The sequence below is a fragment of the Penaeus chinensis genome, chromosome 24 (genome assembly GCF_019202785.1).
Source record: "Penaeus chinensis breed Huanghai No. 1 chromosome 24, ASM1920278v2, whole genome shotgun sequence".
Lineage (NCBI taxonomy): Eukaryota > Metazoa > Arthropoda > Malacostraca > Decapoda > Penaeidae > Penaeus > Penaeus chinensis.
In genome coordinates, this window is record NC_061842.1 from 21,298,136 (window position 1) to 21,318,135 (window position 20,000).

At 45.7% G+C, this 20,000-nt stretch overlaps 2 protein-coding genes across 13 annotated transcripts in view; one reads left to right on the forward strand and one right to left on the reverse strand.

The window, feature by feature from the left end:
* Nucleotides 1–16,843, reverse strand: part of LOC125038082 (microtubule-associated serine/threonine-protein kinase 3-like) — a 66,582-nt gene extending 49,739 nt beyond the window's left edge. For 5 of the 11 annotated variants that reach the window (XM_047631332.1, XM_047631331.1, XM_047631329.1 and 2 more), the window contains exon 1: nucleotides 16,595–16,743. Coding sequence is in view for 1 of the 11 variants with exons in the window: in XM_047631326.1 (XP_047487282.1) it covers nucleotides 16,595–16,675 (81 nt within the window). In the remaining 10 variants the exon portion in view is untranslated. Of the gene's footprint in view, nucleotides 1–16,594 lie in introns of all 11 variants that reach the window. The other 6 variants (XM_047631325.1, XM_047631323.1, XM_047631326.1 and 3 more) reach the window with 5 other exon arrangements.
* Nucleotides 1–20,000, forward strand: part of LOC125038086 (transmembrane protein 47-like) — a 415,038-nt gene that overhangs the window by 190,753 nt on the left and 204,285 nt on the right. The gene's annotated exons all lie outside the window — the stretch shown is intronic.

Below are 20,000 nucleotides of genomic sequence, written 5' to 3' on the forward strand. Positions count from 1 at the left end.
TGAAGGATGAAAAGAAAGAACACAGATGAGAGGAGTTGGGAGAGTGGGAAAGGGAGCGGAAGGGAAGGAGAGGGGAGGGAGGGAGGGGGAGGGGAGAGAGGGAGAGAGAGAGTGAGGGGAAAGTGAAGAATGAAGTATGAAAGACAAGAAATAGGAGGAGGAGGAAGATAAGAGCCTAGGGGAGACAAGAGGAATAATAAAGGGACTAGAAAAAAAATGAGGATAATCAGGAGATAGAAGAAGAAGAAGAAGGAGAAGGAGAAGAAGAGGGGAGAGGGAAAGGGGGAGTGAGTACGTCCAGGTGCTCGAGTCACTCTGAAGGGGAAACTGTTGCACATGAAAGCAACTATGAAATAAATCTGTATAAATCTGACAAGAAACTTGATGTAGGGTTGAGGGCGACACAAAAATCGTACTGACGTGTATTTGAGCGAGTGTCCTTACGTCATGTATACGGTGTGCGTGTGCTTGTGCGTGTGCGTGTGCGTGTGCGTGTGCGTGTGCGTGTGCGTGTGCGTGTGCGTGTGAGTGTGCGTGTGAGTGTGCGTGTGCGTATACGTGTGCATGTGCGTATGTGTATGACAGTCTGTGTGTTCATGTTCGCGATTCAGCCACCTTGCATGCCAGGTGCATCCAAAGCACGCAAGCACACGAGTTACATCCCTTGGGCGCAGCAGGAGCAGGAGGGAAAGAGAGGGGGGAGAGGGCGGTATGGGGGAGGGGGGAGAGGGCGTTATGGGGGGGAGGGGGGAGATGAGATGAGAGGAGGGCTGAGCTGTTAGGAAAAGAGGGGGAGAGCGGAGGACGACGAGGGGAGGAAGATGAGGCGAAGAGGGGAGGAGGAGGAAAAGAGAAAGAAGGAGATACGAAACAAGTAGAGGAAAGGCGAAAGAAGGAATGAAAGAAATGGAATAGACAAAAAAAATAAAAAAAAAAATAAAAAACGGGAAGAGGAATAAGGAACCAGGAAAGAAACAAAGAAGAAGAGAGAGAAAAAAAATATTTATGTGTGTGTATATATATATATATACACATATATATGAGATATAAGGTAGGCAGAACTCCTGAGAGAGTTAAAGATGTGCGTGCATGTCTAGTACAGTTACATAATCTGGGTGTGCATATCCAGGCATTGTTCTTGTTAAAGGTGTAATCTCCGAAGGAAAACTGCAGCAAAGAAAATTGCGTAAAGAAGAAAATGATGATGGCAAAATAATAACCAAACGCTTACATTATGAATAAAAGTATAATAATAGTTACAGTAATTAAACCACAATTACGACTGTATAAAAAGAATAAAAAAGAAAGAAAGTTATAAATCAGCAACCAAACCCCAGAAAAAAGAAAATGAAAATGAATAAACCTGTCTCTCTGCACAGGTCATGCTGGCGTCCACTCGCTGCCTGCAATATGCTGTCAACGAGGGCTATAATAGCGTGCGTGAATCACAGTTTCCAAATTATTTCGTCCAACGTCATTTGCTCGCCGAACCTTTCATACAGCCTATGCCTGCAACATGCAATGCTTCGGGGGGACTTGCAACATTATTCCACCCTCCATCAACCTACCTACTTCCCTCCCCCCTCCCCCCTCCCCCCTCCTCCTTCTCTACCCCCTACCCTCACCCCACTCCCAGCATATGCAATATAATCATATGCACTACGCAACAAAATTACCCACCCCGCCCCACCCCTACCTACGTTCACACGCATTGGGACGACCACAGAATAAATTACAACAACAACGACTACAAAATTCACACACACACACAAAAAAAAATAAAAGCATGTAATCGATCAGCTTTCATAGGCCTACATCCCCGCGACCCCCCCCCCCCCCCATTACATTACCAAACACCCTCCGTTGCCCAAGCCTAGTCAAACAGAGCCGCGATCATGGAGCCATAGTGTGTAAACCAGGGGGCTTCAAGGTCGGCCACACCCACTCTGAGCTGTATAGTAGCCCCTCCCCCCCTCCCCCTCCGCCCCCACCTAGCCCACTTGCCTCCCCCCTACCCCACCTAGCCCACTCGCCGACCCACCCTACTCACCAATGGGGGCGGCATGAGAATCTCTCGCCGAGCAAGTTTTGGAGGGCCTTGTTCCTCCCCGTGATGGAGATCGAGGAAGGGGGAGGGAGGGAGGGAGGGAGGGAGGGAGGGAGGGAGGGAGGGAGGGAGGGAGGGAGGGAGGGAGGGAGGGAGGGAGAGGGAGGGAGGGAGGGAGAGACAGAGAGAGAGACAGACAGACAGACAGACAAGAGAAGATAGACCGAATAGAATGTACATACATCTCCCTCCCCCTCTCCCTCTCCCTCTCCCTCTCCCTCAACCTCTATTCACCATGACACCATTATTCACTTGCCACGCCGTTTTGCTCGTTAAAGGGCTACAGCGTACACCTGATGCCTTAATCATAGTGCCATTACCACCAACTTTCTATTAACAGCATCAAACGACTATGAGACAACTCCTACCACTGACGCAGACAAACATTTGCATATAATAATGCATATGAGAATAATAATAAACACACACCAAAAAAAAAAAAAAAAAAAAAAAAAAAGGCTACAGCAGCAATAATAATAATAAATAATGGTGATTCAGACTCAGAATTAGAGGTATATTTTCGTCGCAAGCTTCACAAGAGAGAAATGCAGGTCACGCGTACTCTGAAAGGAAGTTTATCACATTGTTTCACCCTCCAATGACGCCGGGGCACAGCTGTGTATATAACTGAGAAATGTGTCAGTTTCCACGCGTCTCCTCCTCCTCCTCCTCCTCCTCCTCCTCCTCCTCCTCCTCCTCCTCCTCCTCCTCCTCCTCCTCCTCCTCCTCCTCCTCCTCCTCCTCCTCCTCCTCCTCCCACCTATTCCACACTCCTCCTCCTCCCTCCTTACCATCCTCCCTCCCCCACCCACCCAATCCCCCTTCCCCCCTTCTCCCTACAGGGGGTGCCAACCACCGAGTGCCAAATTACCTTTTCTTCCCCAATAAGGACAAAGCGAAGGGCAAAGCTCGCGGGCCCGTTTGGCAAGGACACAAGCACATCCAGGGTGACGGAGGCGCTGAGGGTGAAGCATGGGGCGTGAAGGGGACGAAAAACGCGCGCCGGGGGTCACCCTTAAGCCTCGTGGAAGTCTGTCTGTCTTCCTTGGGGCGGCGGTGAATTCCTCGGTTCTCGGTCGCCTTTTTTTCCCTTGATTTCGTTTCGTTGCTCTATCTATCTATCATTACATATCTTATCATTCATAATTATCATTATCGTTTTTATCCTCCTCCTCCTCCTCCTCATCATCATCATCATCATCATCATCATCATCATCATCATCATCATCATCATCATCATCATCATCATCATCATCATCATCATCATCATCATCATCATCATCATCATCATCATCATCATCATCATCATCATCATTACCACCATCACCATCAATCCTATATTATCATTCTCATCATCACCGCTAATAATTATCCTCATTATCATTACTGTCACTTAACCATCATCACTACAAACATCACTTACGCTTAAATCACTTCACACTCATGTCCTTTTTTCCACCTTGGGCGAGACTGAAACATTCCTCGCCTCTTACTAAACGCTGCCAAGATACCTTAACTCTCTATCTATCTATCTATCTATCTATCTATCTATCTATCTATCTATCTATCTATCTAACTATCTATCTGTTTATTCTGCCTGTCTCGCGAAATAAATCAATGTTTTTTTTTTCTTCTCTCTCTCTCCCCCTCTCATTTATCAACTTTAAAATTATATTAGGACACACTACTTTATTTCCTTTTTCTTTTTCTTTTTTCTTCTTTTTCTTTTTTATTCTCTATCCCTCACCATCAAAACTCTAAACGACAGGGAAAAACAAGGCAATTTCCTGGAGACAATCGACAAGGCGGCGATTCCCTCTGATGACGTAAAAGGGAAGGAAAAGGAGACAAGAGAGGAGAGGATGGGGAAGACGGAGATGGGGAAGGAGATGGGGAAGACGGAAATGGGGAAGTAGGAGATGGGGAAGACAGAAAAGGGGAGAGGGGACAAGGAAGGAGGAAAGAGGAGGAAAGGGAAGGAGGAAAATAAGAGTAAGAGTAAGAGTAAGAAATAACAGACAATTAAAAGGAAATGGAGGAGGAAGACAGAGAAAAAAGAGGAGGAGGAGGAGGAGGAGGAGAGAGAAGAAAAAGGAAAAGCAGAGGAAGAGAGGGAGTACGAAAATGGGCGTCGTCTAGTGCATCGTCAATAATGCAACGTCCACAACATCCCCATTGCGCACGCCCCTCTCCCCCCTCTCCCTTCATCCCCCCTCCTCGACACTATTCCCCCCTCCCTCTCTCTCCTCCCTCTCTCCCCCTCTCCCTTTCACCCTCCCTCTCCCTTCATTCCCCCTCTTCGACACTATTCCCCCTCCCTCTCTCCCCTCTCCCTTTCACCCTCCCTATGCCTTCATCCCCCCCTCCACACCCCATCCACCCTTCCTTCTTAATGTCCTTCTCATCTTGTTTATACGCCGAAAGAATGGTATGATCACATGCAAAATACAGTTGCCTCGATGTCAATACACTCTCTCTCTCTCTCTCTCTCATTATCTGTCTCTCATTCTCTCTCTCTCTCTCTCTCTCTCTCTCTCTCTCTCTCTCTCTCTCTCTCTCTCTCTCTCTCTCTCTCTCTCTCTCTCTCTCTTCTCTCTCTCTCTCTCTCTCCTCTCTCTCTCTCTCTCTCTTACACATACTCAAGGAATTACACCTGTCAACTTGGGTTCCAAGACGCCGAAGGGGAGGAGAGGGGGTAGGGGGTGGGGGAAGAGGAGGGTATCAGGACCCAAGGGGCACAGTGCCAAGATTCCCGTAGTTTAACTTATTCTTCACCTTGAATAATCTGGGCACTGGGTTGTGTTCCTTGGCACTCTCGTGGTGGGGCGTGACTCTCTGACTCTCTCTCTCTCTCTCTGTCACTTTTTTCTCTATTTACTTTCTCCCTTCCTCTCTCTTTTTATTTTATTTTGTCCTTTACTCTTCCTTATATTTTTCTCCTGGTAAATATCTATGGTACGATACTTACCAGAATGTTTCGAGTAAATTAAAAATCTATCAAAAAAATAATTTCTTGCAATGTTAGTCATTATCATTACCTTTGCTATTATCACCATCATTATCATAATTACATTACTAGTGATCAGTAGGAATATCGCTATTATCATCAGCATCAATTAAACCTTAAAAAATCACTGAGAAAAAGAACGTCTCAAAATCGAGAGAGCGAAAAGTATAACAAACCGTACATGAGAATAAAAAAAACACTAATAAAAATAAAGAAAAAACGGTGATGATAACGATAACAATAATAAGAATAAGAATAAGAATAAAATTAACAATAACACCCCAACCCCCACCCCCACACCCACCCTCCTCCTCAACCTCCTCCGCCCCCCAAAAAATAGCGAAAAAAAAATCGAAAAAAAAACGAAAAAAAGAAAGAAAGAAAAAACAAAAAGAAAACCGAAAACTGCAAGAACTGCCACTCCACACTCGAACTCCGGAGTGCGCATACGGAAGACTCCACGAACGGCGCCACAGCCAACAAGCGTCATCGACCTCGTTAACCTACAAAGTCTTTTAACTCGAGAAAGAATCAAAGGAAGACGGACAGAATGAATGAGTTAGTGAAGGAGGAGAAGCAGCGTGGAAAGCAACTCGGGAGAAGAATGGGGGGGAAAGAGAGGAATGGAAAATAACAAGGAAGGAGAAAAGAGGAATGGAAAATAACAAGGAAGGAGAAAAGAGAAGAGAGAAAAGAGAAAAAGAAACAGAAAGAAAGAAAGAAAAAATATATTTTTATATTTATATGACAATTCTCATTTATTTATTCATTTACTAATAAAGAGAGAGAGAGAGAGAGAGAGAGAGAGAGAGAGAGAGAGAGAGAGAGAGAGAGAGAGAGAGAGAGAGAGAGAGAGAGAGCGAGAGAGAGAGAGCGAGAGAGAGAGAGAGAGAGAGAGAGAGAGAGAGAGAGAGAGAGAGAGAGAGAGAGAGAGAGAGAGAGAGAGAGAGAGAGAGAATATCAAAAGAGCGTCAAAGACACAATAATTACTCCAGTGGACTCCTTATTTGATCGCCATAATTGTAGGGAAGAAAGACAGGAGGAGGAGGAGGGAGGAGGAGGAGGAGGAGGAGGAAGGGGAGGAAAAGGAGGAAAAGGTGAATAATAACCAAAATAATAATAATAATAATAATAACAATAATAATAATAATAATAATAATAATAATAAATGAAAGAAGAAAAAAAAAGAGAAGAGAAAAGAGAAGAAAAGCAAAGAACAAAAAAAAAAAAAAATACAGAGAGGGAAACAAGAAGGAGGAAAAGGACTTCGGGAGGTGAACACACACACACCCCCATCCCCCTCCCCCCTTCCCCCCTAACAACCCCTCCCCCGGTTCTCCCAAGGTCTGTATGTCATCGACCGGTTCCCTGGCGGTTCACGGATCGCAAAGTGTCCTCGCTGGTCACGCCACACAGCTCCCCCCCCCCCTCCCCCTTGACACCCTCCCCCTCCCCCCTCCCCCCTCCCTCCCCCCCGCGGCCTTCCTACGCATACGGGATCAGGCGCGGTTTCACAATTAATTAAAAAGGAGAAATGGACGTAAGACTTCCTGGTGTTTACGTGTGTTTTTTTTTTTTTCTTTCTTTCTTTTCTTTGCTATTTTTTTTTTTTTTCACTTTTTATATTTTCATTTATATACATACATTTTTTTTTTTTTTCGCAAGCGTTCACATGTCATATTTCTTCATCTAAAACGTTCAGGAGTCCACGTGTCTACATCCCGCAAGAACCCTACTATGTGCACACGATAGATCAGCACGCACACGAAAACGCACACACACTTACATGAAGCACAACGCGGAGTAATACTGGCATCTGTTTTCTCGAAGCCGCCTTTTAAAGCTCCCCCCCTCCCCTTACTCTCTCTCTCTCTCTCTCTCTCTCTCTCTCTCTCTCTCTCTCTCTCTCTCTCTCTCTCTCTCTCTCTCTCTCTCTCTCTCTCTCTCTCTCTCTCTCTTTGGCAGACGGACGAACTGCCAAAAAGGAAAGAAAAGGAGGAAGGGGAAGAGAGATAAAATATAAAAAAGAGAGAGCGAAAGACAGACAGACAGACAGACAGACAGACAGACAGACAAGAGAGAGAGAGAGAGAGAGAGAGAGAGAGAGAGAGAGAGAGAGAGAGAGAGAGAGAGAGAGAGAGAGAGAGAGAGAGAGAGAGAGAGAGAGAAGCAGCTCGCATTCGCCAATCGAGAGTGTTCGAGAACGCGGGCAGGAATTTGGGCATCGACCTCTTCCTCCTCTTCTCTCTCTCTCTATCCCCGCCGAGTACGGACGAGCATACGAAGGAAGGAAGGAAGGAAGGAAGGAAGGAAGGAAGGAAGGAAGGAAGGATGGAAGGAAGGATGGAAGGAAGGAAGGAAGGAAGGATGGAACGCCAGGCAGTTTCGACACAGAGAAATTTGGGCAACGTTCTTTCGTTTTCTCGTTCTGTTTGTTCATTGCGAGAGACGAGAGAGGGAGAAAGGAAGGAGGAAGGAAGAAGGAAGAAAAGGAGGGGGAGGAGGAGGAGGAGGAGGAGGAGGAGGAGGAGGAGGAGGAGGAGGAGGAGGAGGAGGTGGGTCTCTGGGAGAAGAGAGAAGAGACTAGAAACACAAAGCAAACAAATACTATAAACACGGGGAGGAGGGGGGGGGGGGCAAAATAGAAGATAAAGAGGTACAAAAGAAAAAAGATTCGCGAAGGGACGATGACGAAGCAATCCCGAAAATCGGCCCAACCGATACCAATCTCACAACAAAATAATCTATTCTTCCCATTCCAAAAAAAAAAGAGAAAAAAAAAGACAAAAAAAAAAAAAAATCACACTTTACCCCCCACCCCCAACAACAACAAAAAAGACAAAAATAGAAAAAAAAGACACACGAAGACACAACATTGCATGACCTGCAACAGCGACCTCTAGCAGTGGCAGTAGTTATACGCACGCAGGCACGCACGCCAGGAGACGGTCGCTCACCTGCTCACCTGTTGATTGGGCTCCTGAGCACCTGGCCGGCTGACGTTCTCTCCTAGTCTCGCTATCAAAATCCTAAGGCTATCTGCCCATTTTTAATACCTCGATGTTCATGTTAATTCTTTCTTTCTTTCTTTTCTCTCTCTCGCTTGGAACTAAAATAGGAGTAGTTTTTTTTTTAATGAAAGTAGTTTTAACAGCCGTAGCCCCATTACCTTTGGAAAAACAACTCAGCTGTCATGGATGTGTAAATATATAAATGTACAAAAAACAGATAGATATAAAAAAAACAAAAAAAACAAGCTACAAACTTTTCTCCTTTTCTCCCCCCCTCCCTCCCTTCCTCCCCCTCCCCCCCCCCACCTTTTGGCCGTGTGTGGGGAGGCGTGGAGAGGCGTGGCGTTTGGCATGCTTGTTCTACCTTGACTATGACCCTGGCTACTTCCCCTCAACCCCCCCCTCCTCCTCCCTCCCTTTTCCCTGTCCCCTCTCCCTCCCCCCCCTCCCCCCCCCCTCCTCGCCCCTCTCTACTGGTTCCCCCTTGAGCTAGCTGCTCCGGTGCTCCGCTGCGGAATAGCATATTCTGGGGCTATTATCATCATCATCAGCGCTGACGGGATCATTTAGTTATCATCAAAGCAATTATCTTTTTTTTCTCCCTCTCTCTTTGTCTCCCCCCCCCCTCTCTCTCTCTCTCTCTCTCTCTCTCTCTCTCTCTCTCTCTCTCTCTCTCTCTCTCTCTCTCATCTCTCTCTCTCTCTCTCTCTCTCTCTCTCTCTCATTCTCTCTCTCTCTCATTCTCTCTCTCTCTCTCTCTCTCTCATTCTCTCTCTCTCTCTGTCTCTCGCTGTCTCTCTCTCTCTGTCTCTCTCTCTCTCTCTCTCTCTCTCTGTCTCTCTCTCTGTCTCTCTCTCTCTCTCTCTCTCTCTCTCTCTCTCTCTCTCTCTCTCTCTCTCTCTCTCTCTCTCTCTCTCTCTCTTTCTAACAGACTTCCCTCCCTGGCCTTCCCTTCCCCGAAAAAAATAGCTTCTCATAAATCCACCGAACGGACATCCCAGAGACATCCTCGCCTGAATGAAGTCACGCCCGTAATCCGACGATCGCCCGACGTGGGGCCGCCCTCGAGTCGACGTCAAGGGATACAATATACACTCGACACATGTTCGTCCTTGAGTCTCTCTCTCTATGAAGTGCGTACTTGCCGTCCCTGCTACGGGGTTGGGAGGGGAGGAAGGGGGAGGAAGGGGGAGGTAAGAGAGGGTGGGAGGGGAGGGGGTGATAGGAGAGGGTGGTGGGAAGGGGGAGTAGGAGAGGGTGGGAGGGGAGGGGGTGATAGGAGAGGGTGGGTGGGAAGGGGGAGGTAGGAGAGGGTGGATGGGGAGGGGGTGATAGGAGAGGCTGGGGAGGGGGAGGTAGGACAGGGTGGGTGGGGAGGGGGTGATAGGAGAGGGAGGGGTGGGACGGGAAGGGGTGGGGTGAAGTGGACAGAGGGAGGTAGGAGAAGGAGGGGTGGGGAGTGTGAGAGGAAGGATGGGAGAGGGGGAGAAAGAAAAAGAGACGCAGAAAGGGAGAAAGAGGGTATCAGAGAGTCAGAAACAGAGACAGAATAAGAAAGATAGAGCGGAGACGAGAAGGGAGAAAGTGCCAATGACGGAAAAAAAAGAGAAAGAAAAAAAAATGAAAAAAGAGGATGAGAAAAAGAGAAGGCCAAAGACAGTTCTTGAAGGGCGTCGCTGTCTTAGGCCTACACATTCCTCCAACGTCAACAGGATTTGTAGTCCGACCTGCTGACGTTATTTGGTCGCACTCCAGACACATAAAGCTACGAAAGTATGTTGCTGTAGCCGTAGCCTCGTGCCATGAGCCCACTACCTTCGCCTTCTCCCTTTTTCTCTTCTGTCTGCCAGTCTGTCTCTCCTCCTTTTCTCTCCTCCTTTTCTCTCCTCCTTCTCTCTCTCTCTCTCTCTCTCTCTCTCTCTCTCTCTCTCTCTCTCTCTCTCTCTCTCTCTCTCTCTCTCTCTCTCTCTCTCTCTCCCTCCTTCCTTCCCCCTTCTTCTTCCCTCCCTCTCTGTCCCTCTTCCTCCTCCTCCCTCTCTCCCTCCCAAACACCAAAACGACTCATGATGACTCCACCCACTCTATCGAGGTTACGTCAAAAGTAAACTACAGCGAACTACAGTAGCGATTGCGAGGGTGAGGGGAAGGGGGAGGGGTAGAGGGGGAGGGGGGGACTGTGCCAATATTCACATCCTGTCCCCTTTGGCTCCCCGGCATTCCAGTCACACCCTCACGTTCAAAAACACACCTGTGCACCGACCCCCTCGCCCGGTGCGCATCCCCAATCGCTTGCAATTGCACATATGAATCTCCCGCTGAGCAAACGCAGTACCTCGGAAACTAAACATGAGAGAGACGAAATGAAAATAAAAATGAATGAAATGATAAAATACTCAACAGCCAGTTACGACAGAGAGCACAGAGGTGTTGTCGCCGTGGCACTCCTGATGAATAAGTGCCACTCTGTATGCCCACACCTTACCCCCCCCCCCAGTCCCACGCCCCACAGGCAATGCACCCAATAGTTCTTCTCTATTACATCACTGCTCCTCTTTCCTCCCCATAATCTCAGTCTTACTCAAACTACTACTACTTCTACTCCTCCTCCTCCTCCTCCTCCTCCTCCTCCTCCTCCTCCTCCTCCTCCTCCTCCTCCTCCTCCTCCTCCTCCTCCTCCTCCTCCTCCTCCTCCTCTTCTCTTTACTACTCTTCATCTCCTCCTCCCTTCATCCTCCGCTTCCTTTTTCTCGGCGAACAAGCAAATCCCTAGACCCTTAAAGTTTCGTAGTTCCTCGCTGCTGTGTAAATACTGAAGGGATCTCCCACTTACTCAAGAACAGGAAAGGGAGGGAGGGAAAAGAGGAAGGAGAGAGAGAGAGAGAGAGAGAGAGAGAGAGAGAGAGAGAGAGAGAGAGAGAGAGAGAGAGAGAGAGAGAGAGAGAGAGAGAGAGAGAGAGAGAGAGAGAGAGGGTAGGGAGGATGGAGACGGCTTGCAAAAGTGGGAGGGAAGGAGGGACGAAAATGGGATAAAGAGAAGGAGTAAAAGGAGAAGAAGAGGGAGAGGGTAGGAAGGGAAGAGCACGAGGAAGGCGGCCACGTGGGAGGCAGGGGGAGGCGGAGGGAGAGTGCAACCATTGATGCTATAACGACACTGCTGTGTAGTGGTGGAGGGTGGGGGGTGGGGGGGGGTCAGAGCAGGTGGGAATAATGAGAGGCTACTGGTCGATATGACGAGGGTAGAGGGGAAGAGGGGGTGAGGGGAGGGAGATGATGGGGGTGAGGAGAGGGAGGAGGGGGAGCGAACGAGACGAGAAGAGACGAGATGAGAAGAGAAGAGAAGAGAAGAAGAGAAGAAAGACAGAGACAGACAAATAAAGAGACAGAGACAAAGGAAAAAAACAAAAGAGAGAGGAAAAAATCAGGAAGAAGAAAGAGGGAGTAGAGAGATCGGCGAAAAAACAAGAAGAGAGAAACGGGGTATGAAAAAAGGGCAGGTGGGTATCACATGACACGTGTAAAGCGGGCAGGTGGGCAGGGTAGGCGGGAGGGAGGGAGGGAGGGAGGGAAGACTGGAAGCTGTGGGAGCGAGGCTGGCCGAGAAAGAGGGCGAGAAAACTGACGTAGAAGAGAAAGAGAACAAAGATGAAAGGGGGAGAACCAAAACGAAGAAGACACGCAGAGACAAGAGGCGAAGATGAAAGGGAGAGATGAGAGACAAGGGAGAAAAAGGAAACAACGAAAGCAAGGAGAGAGAGAGAGAGAGGGAGAGAGAGAGAGAGAGAGAGAGAGGGAAGAGAGAGAGAGAGAGAGAGAGAGAGAGAGAGAGAGAGAGAGAGAGAGAGAGAGAGAGAGAGAGAGAGAGAGAGAGAGAGAGAGAGAGAGAGAGAGAGAGAGAGGGAGAGAGAGAGAGAGAGAGAGAGAGAGAGAGAGAGAGAGAGAGAGAGAGAGAGAGAGAGAGAGAGAGAGAGAGAGAGAGAGAGAGAGAGAGAGAGAGAGAGAGAGAGAGAGAGAGAGAGAGAGAGAGAGAGAGAGAGAGAGAGAGAGAGAGAGAGAGAGAGAGAGAGAGAGAGAGAGACAAACATGCAATGGCTGGGATGATAGGGAAGTTAGGTCTGGTGAGAAGTGAGGCTGATAGGCTGAGAGACTGAGTGAGTGAGAAGAAGGGAGAGAGGAGGAGGAGGAGGAGGAGGAGGAGGAGGAGGAGGAGGAGGAGAAAGGAAGGAGGAAGGAGGAGAAAGGAAGGAGGAAGGAGGAATGACGGAGAAGAAGAAGAAGAAGAAGAAGAAGAAGAAGAAGAAGAAGCAGAAGAAGAAAATAAGAAAGACAGGCCAGAAAGAGAAAACCAAAACGAAGAACAATGCAAACAACAATAAAAAAACCACGAATAAGAATAAGAACAACGCACAAAGGAAAATCGAAAGAAAGAAGCCAGACAAGCGAAGAGAAAACAGACCACGAGCAGGCCGGACGCAGCAGGTGGAGCGCGACGTCCGGAGAGCCAAGCAGCAAGCAGGGACTTCCTCCTCCTGCTGTTACCTGCTTCGCAAACAGCCCAACGCTCGAAAGCCTTGGGCAACAAACTTCCGTAACTTGTAAGTGTTGGGGAGAGGCGGAGGATGAGGGAGAGGGAGAGGGAGAGGGAGAGGGAGAGGGAGAGGGAGAGGGAGAGGGAGAGGGAGAGGGAGAGGGAGAGGGAGAGGGAGTGAGAGAGAGGGTATGTGTATAAGTTGCTCCTCTCTCTCTCTCTCTCTCTCTCTCTCTCTCTCTCTCTCTCTCTCTCTCTCTCTCTCTCTCTCTCTCTCTCTCTCTCTCTCTCTCTCTCTCTCGCTCTATCCCTACCTCCCTCGGAAGGGAACCTCGTGGCACAGTGCCAAAAGCTCCTCTTGCCCACTACTCTATTGCCGTAAACAATGCCAAAAAACCCTAATTGCAAGGCACTCATGACGAAAATACAATGCCACTCCGCCAGCTACTGCTACTGCTACTGCTGCTCCTAACCCTACTTCTGCTGCTGCCGCTTATGCCGCTCCTCTCGCACGAAACGCTCTAGCAACTGATTGTAGAAAGCGTCACGATTTTGGATATAAAAAAAGCCGGAGAAAAAAAGGCAGAGCTATTTAGAAAGAAAGTACGCGTGCATGAGTAAGAAAAGTGAAAGCTTAAGATTATTTTTCTTCTTTCTTCAAGAAATGGCACCGCGTGTCCAAGGAAAGTCATGTGTATATATTATATATTTTTTTTATATAAACAAATAAAGAAAAATGAGGAAGAATAAGAGTAAAAGAAGGAGGATTAAGAAAAAGAATAGAAAAATGAACATGATTCGAAATCAGTGTCACATTCTAAACAAACTTGCGTTCCGTTGTTTACACTGAGGCGTAAACAGCCCATCACAGTCGCAAAGGACACACGGAACGAACATGCAAACTTCGTACCAAACTTTCGACTTCCTTGATTGAAAGTCTTTCACGAAACTCCCATTAAAAAAAATCAACAATAACAAAATCAAACAAATCAAATAACACCATTTCCAAAACTTGGTAAATCAATCAATAAATAATATTTCGAAAAAAAAGTACGACATCAATGCGAAAAATTTCGTCACATCCTCCATCAGCAACCGTTTCGACGCCGCTGCCAGAGGCACGATAATCGACAGCATGGGTGGCGGCGGAGCTTCACTTTAAGGTGTGCCTGCAGGAGGGGATAGAGGGGGTGGAGGGGGTGGTGGGGAGTGGAGGGGGTGGTGGAGATAGAGGCGAAAGGTTGGGTTGGAGGTGGGTAGGAGAGGGACGATAGAATGGAAGGAGATGACGAATATGGAAGTGAGAGAAAGAAAGGAGAGGTGCAAAAGAAAGACTGAATCAATACGGGAACAGCGGGGAAAGGCAAGCATAAACAGAGAAGGCGAGAGAGGATGAAAGAAAGAGAAAAAGACCAAGACATAAAAAAACCCACAAAGTAAGCCAATGAAACAGACGCGGAGTGACAGAAAAACGAACACACAGACGCACGCAAAAGGCAGAAGGAATATAAGAACTGAAGAACCAGACACGCAGGTAATGACGAGACCGCACAGGTAAGACCCGTGAGAAAATAATCATGCAGGGCGTCTTACCGTCTTACAGTATCCAAGACGCCGTGCATGAGACAGTTGCCATGCACTCTGTACCGTCAGACAATTGCCATGCACTCTGTATCGTCAGACAATTGCCATGCACTGTACCCTCTCTCAAATTAGCAGTGCAAGAAAGAGTCTAAATCAAAGGGACGTACATTTTACCGTCAGCATTGCGGCATAAACATAAATCTTTATTATCACTACCATCAGCACTATCATCATTCACTATTATTATCATTAATATCTTCCTCATCATCATTACTACCATTGCTGCTAATATCATTATCATCATTATCATTAGCATTATTCTTACAACCATTATCCCCACCGCCACTATCATCATAAATAATACCATTACCATTATCACCACCATTACCATCATTACAATATTGCAATCACAATGAAAAGCACTCACAGACGAAAGTAAAACACACTAGCCTATTATGTTCGTGTCGTGAAAGCCTAAAATCGTGTCCCCTTGTATCTGAGGTGAGTGATCAAACCCCCTTCCCCCCCCCCCCCCCCCGCCCTTGTTCTTCCCCGCCCGCATGCTGTTCAACGCCGCCACTCTGAACACCGTTAGCGTGAGTCATTCTTTCTTCATCTGCATATTTCTGCGTCCAGTCTTTGAGTCACACGAGTCGTGACACATCTTCCTGGGTTTTTTCTTTTTTTCTTCTTTTCTTCTCTTTTTTTCTCTCTCTCTGCCTGGCCCTTCTCTTTCCTCTTCTTCTTTACTCTCTCTCTCTCTCTCTCTCTCTCTCTCTCTCTCTCTCTCTCTCTCTCTCTCTCTCTCTCTCTCTCTCTCTCTCTCTCTCTCTCTCTCTCTCTCTCTCTCTCCTTCGAAATTGGATCTCATCTGCATAATAAGGTTTCGACTTGTCTCGACCCCCTGCTGTTTGTTTTTCCTCATCGGGCTATTTCTTTTCCTTAACTTTGTCTTTAATGAAGTAACATTCAAAATTGGTCACTGAATAAAAAAAATATAATAATAATAATAATAATAATAATAATAATAATAATAATAATAATAATGATAACAACAATAACAATAATAATAATAATAATAATAATAATAATAATAATAAACCCATTTTAAAAAACCAATCTGTGAAATAAACAACAGGTGGGAAAATGTTGCACAGTTGTCAACATGTCGCTACTGGGAAACCTTGATATAGCATATGTATGACAGATCAATGAAATGTGCAAAAATTACTAAATAAATAGACTGTATCGCGAAAATAACGTTAAAAGGATAAGCTGACCGTCTATATAGAAGTCATATATATATATATATATATATATATATATATATATATATATATATATATATATAAATATATATATATGAATATATATATGAATATATATACATATATATATGTATATATATACATATATATATATATGTATATATACATATATATATATATATATATATGTATATATATACATACATATATATATATATATATATATATATATATGTATATATATACATATATATATATGTATATATATACATATATATATATGTATATATATACACATATATATGTATATATATATACACACACATATATATATATAAATATATAAATATATATATGTATATATATACATATATATATTTATATATTTATATATATATGACATATATATATAAATATATATATATATTTATATATATATATATATATATATATATGTTGTATAAATTACACATATACCTTGTATTCATACATTTTTTTACGGCATATATGGATAAATAAATTAATAAAACTATTTTGAGGGCAGACCCTCGATATTTTTTATGAGTTAGACGAGTGTAGTTATTTTCATTTTTATTAAACGTGCTTCTTAAACATTATTCGTCTGGCATATTAAAAGAAAGGATATTTTTAATGTTTCTCGCATATATTTTAAGCAGGATTAGTCTACATACTACTCACGAACAAAACAAATAAAATATCACGTAAAAACAGACACGAAAACGAAAATGTTACCAACAGGATTTTTTTAAACATCTAAAAGACGAAATATCACACAACGTCCCGTCTCCTTAAAAAAAAAAAAAAAAAAATACGATCACACACATAACTGAAACGTTTTAAATATCTATAAACACTCGCCCCTACGTCAAATTAATCCCGACATTTATATAATAAGCAAAATAGGCAGAACTTCCATCAGAACCTTAACTAAAAGCGGTTCTCTTAAAAAAAAAAAAAAAATCCCTTCATACAGCCAGCGTCCGTTGCCTCCCCGCCCTCCTCCCGCGCGGCCATGCCTTGCCTAAAGCGGCCGAGAGGGAGGAGGAAGAACGTGTGTGTGCTGAAACTCACCAACTTCCAGATCACCAAGTCCATCGTCTTGTCCTGCCTGTTCCGCTTGTCTTGCATGGTGAGGTTCCTGTGAGCGCACATCACGCAATCACACGGCACGCGCGTTCTCTAACACCGTCGCCATCGGTCCTAAGTTCGTGTGCTTATTCCGCGATTTGCTCGAGAACATCACCCAACACTGACCCTCCCTACGCATCACTACACACAGCACCCACGGCGGCGCACTGAGTCACTGCTCGAAACTCGACGATGAAATTCACACACTCGTCGCCGGTTGCCTCCTGGGGTGACCGTCGGGGGTGTTGTCGTACGGCCTTCCTCCCATCCCTTCTGAGGCGAATTCAACCCTTCGTTTGGTCTGCAGACTCTTCGGAATATGCAGGACTACCCTATAAAACCTTAATCCATAGATCAATTCGAATAAGATATACGTCCCATTCGTATAACGGCCCTAATTCTGGTGTCGAGTATACCATACGCATGTCTCCCCTCCCTTTCCCCTCCCGTCCCCACCCCCGAAAAAAGTCTGGCGTCGTCGTACGCCTGGCCGGCCCGCGAACCCGTCATGACGTCCCAGAGGCTGCGCGGGAGACCTCAGAACCGAACGCGCGGCTCCCTCTCTACCTGCACTTCTCGTCTTAACTTGAATATCACTCAAAAAAACAAAACAGGAAGAGTTTCCTTGCCGAATCGGCTATTAACTCAAGTGAAATGGCATATAACACTAGCCTTTGATCTACAACATAACTTTCTAGACGAGTTTTTTGAGTGGACAACAGGCGGAGGAGTTGTAGCTGGTTGAGGCCATGTGGTAGTACAGCATTATCTCGGGTGCAGCGGCAGGGGGCACCAAGGGCATCAACCGCTATGTCTATCAACCTCGCTGCAAACCGAACCATTCCCCATCTCCGTGTAGCGACTTTCTTTTTTCCTCTTTTGCATCCATTTCCCCCAACTTCCCTTACCTAGATTCCCGACGAAGGGAAAGTTTATCGACGGTAATATTCAGATCCTCTACACGTCAGCCACGGACGGAACGCATTTTTTTTCTCTTTTTGGTGTACATACGTGTATGTACGTGAGCATGGAGTAAGTACACAATGTATGTGTGTGCGTATGTGCGTGTGCGAGTTCTGAACCTCTCACTGCAGGTACCACAGTGGAGTCCGCTAAGGGAGGGAGGGCGTATGTAAACCCTCTCAAAACCCTGATATAACGACCCAATCCACAACGAGGTATGAAAGCACGTCAAAAAGGTGCAATTATTTTCAACGACCGCAATATATCTAAAAAAAACGAGATCGAGACATATATAGACAAAAATGTATGAGTCATTTGACTGCGCCAGCGAGGGGGAGTGAAAGTATGTTCTCCCTCCCCCTCCTCCTCTCCCCCCTCCCCTCCCCCGCCATCCTATATGCCAAAAGATTTTATGCTACAACTTCTACGTCATAATTTCTTATAATAACTTCTGTAAGATTGTTGCGTCAAACAAGACATCAATTGTATTCAGACGATGATATCAACATGAAAGAGACGGAGGGAGAGAGAGGGAAAAGGAGAACGAGAGAGAGAGAGAGAGAGAGAGAGAGAGAGAGAGAGAGAGAGAGAGAGAGAGAGAGAGAGAGAGAGAGAGAGAGAGAGAGAGAGAGCAAGAGAGGGTGAGAAAGAGAACGATAACGAGAGTAAGAGAAACAGAGAGAGAGAGAGAGAGAGAGAGAGAGAGAGAGAGAGAGAGAGAGAGAGAGAGAGAGAGAGAGAGAGAGAGAGAGAGAGAGAGAAACAAAATATCGCACACCGATAACAACATCAATCAGAACCACCGACGACGTCAGCTTGTTCCCCCCCCTTCCCCCCCCCCCCCAGTTCCCCGTCGGATTTCGCTTTTCCACATGTCATATTTTTTCCGCTTTCCATGCCTTGTAAATAACCCAGTACATCACGATTTCTCTTGCTGAATGCCAGAGTACATGCTAAAAAGCCCCCTATTTCCCCCCCACTTCCCCCTTCTCCCTCCCTCCCCCCCCCCCTCTTTTTCCTTCCCTCCCTCCTCCTCCCATCTCCTTCTTCCCTTCCTCCTTACTATCTTCCTTTACCGAGTTTATTCCTCTTCCTCCTCACCTATTTCCTCTTAATATCTTTCCTATACCTCCTCCTTCTCCCCATTCTTCTTCTTCTTCTTCTTCTTCTTCTTCTTCTTCTTCTTCTTCTTCTTCTTCTTCTTCTTCTTCTTCTTCTTCTTCTTCTTCTTCTTCTTCTTCTTCTTCTTCTTCTTCTTCTTCTTCCTCTTCCTCTTCCTCTTCCTCTTCCTCTTCCTCTTCTTCCTCTTCTTCTTCTTCCTCTTCTTCCTCTTTTTCTTCTTCTACTACTACTTCTTCCTCGTCTCCTTCCCACTCCCTACTCTTACCTTCCCTCCTCCTCTCCTCTCCTCCTCCTCCTCCTCCTCCTCCTCCTCCTCCTCCTCCTCCTCCTCCTCCTCCTCCTCCTCCTCCTCCTCCCTTTCCCATCCCCCTAGAAACCTAAATTCTCTCCGTCTTCCTATTTTTAAGACAATTCTAGTTCTCTAATTTCAAAATCAAAACACGGAAACTCTGGCATGTCCTCCCTCATGCCCCCTCCCCCCCCCCCTCTTATCCTCGCCGCCCTACATACCCACCTGACACCCCACTTATTATTATCACTTGCAATATATTTCATTTTTGTCCAGATCTGCAACACTGGCAAGTTCGAGACGCAGTGCAAGTGTCGTATTCATCAACACTGCGGCTGAAGCAACAGTCGAGAAACCCAAACACATTTTGAAATATCTCTTGTGACATTTATAATCATTCTATCCATCCCATTATTTAGTCATCCATTCATTTCTTTCAAACACTTTCGTAAACATTTACTTCCACCCCCCCACCCCTCCCCTACTTCCCCTTCCCCATTCTGATCCACCCACTTCACCTTACTTTTTTCCTACTTTACAAAACTATTTTATTTCCCCCTAGGGTGTGTGTTCACTCTTACGTCAAACTAATTTCCACTTTTATTTCTATTTATTGTCTTTCTTTATTCTTTCCTTTTTTTTTTAATGCACTCTTCCGATACGTCACAGGACAAAACTTTAAAAGACGTTGATTTTCCAGCTTGAACTTTGTAGACGTTGAGACGCGTTAATTCTACGACCCGGCCGGAGACACGTATTTTCCACTTCATGTGTCCCGTTTCCTGTCTTCCTGGCTTCTAATTCGGGATACGCGAGAGATTAATGAAATCGAGGAGGATAACATCAGCAGAAAAAGAGGAAAACGAGAATATAATAAAGGTAAAGAAAAGAGAGATAAGGGCAAAACAGAGAGAGCGATAAAAGTAAAATAAAAATAATAATAATAACAGAGATAACAGTGAGAGAGGACAAAAG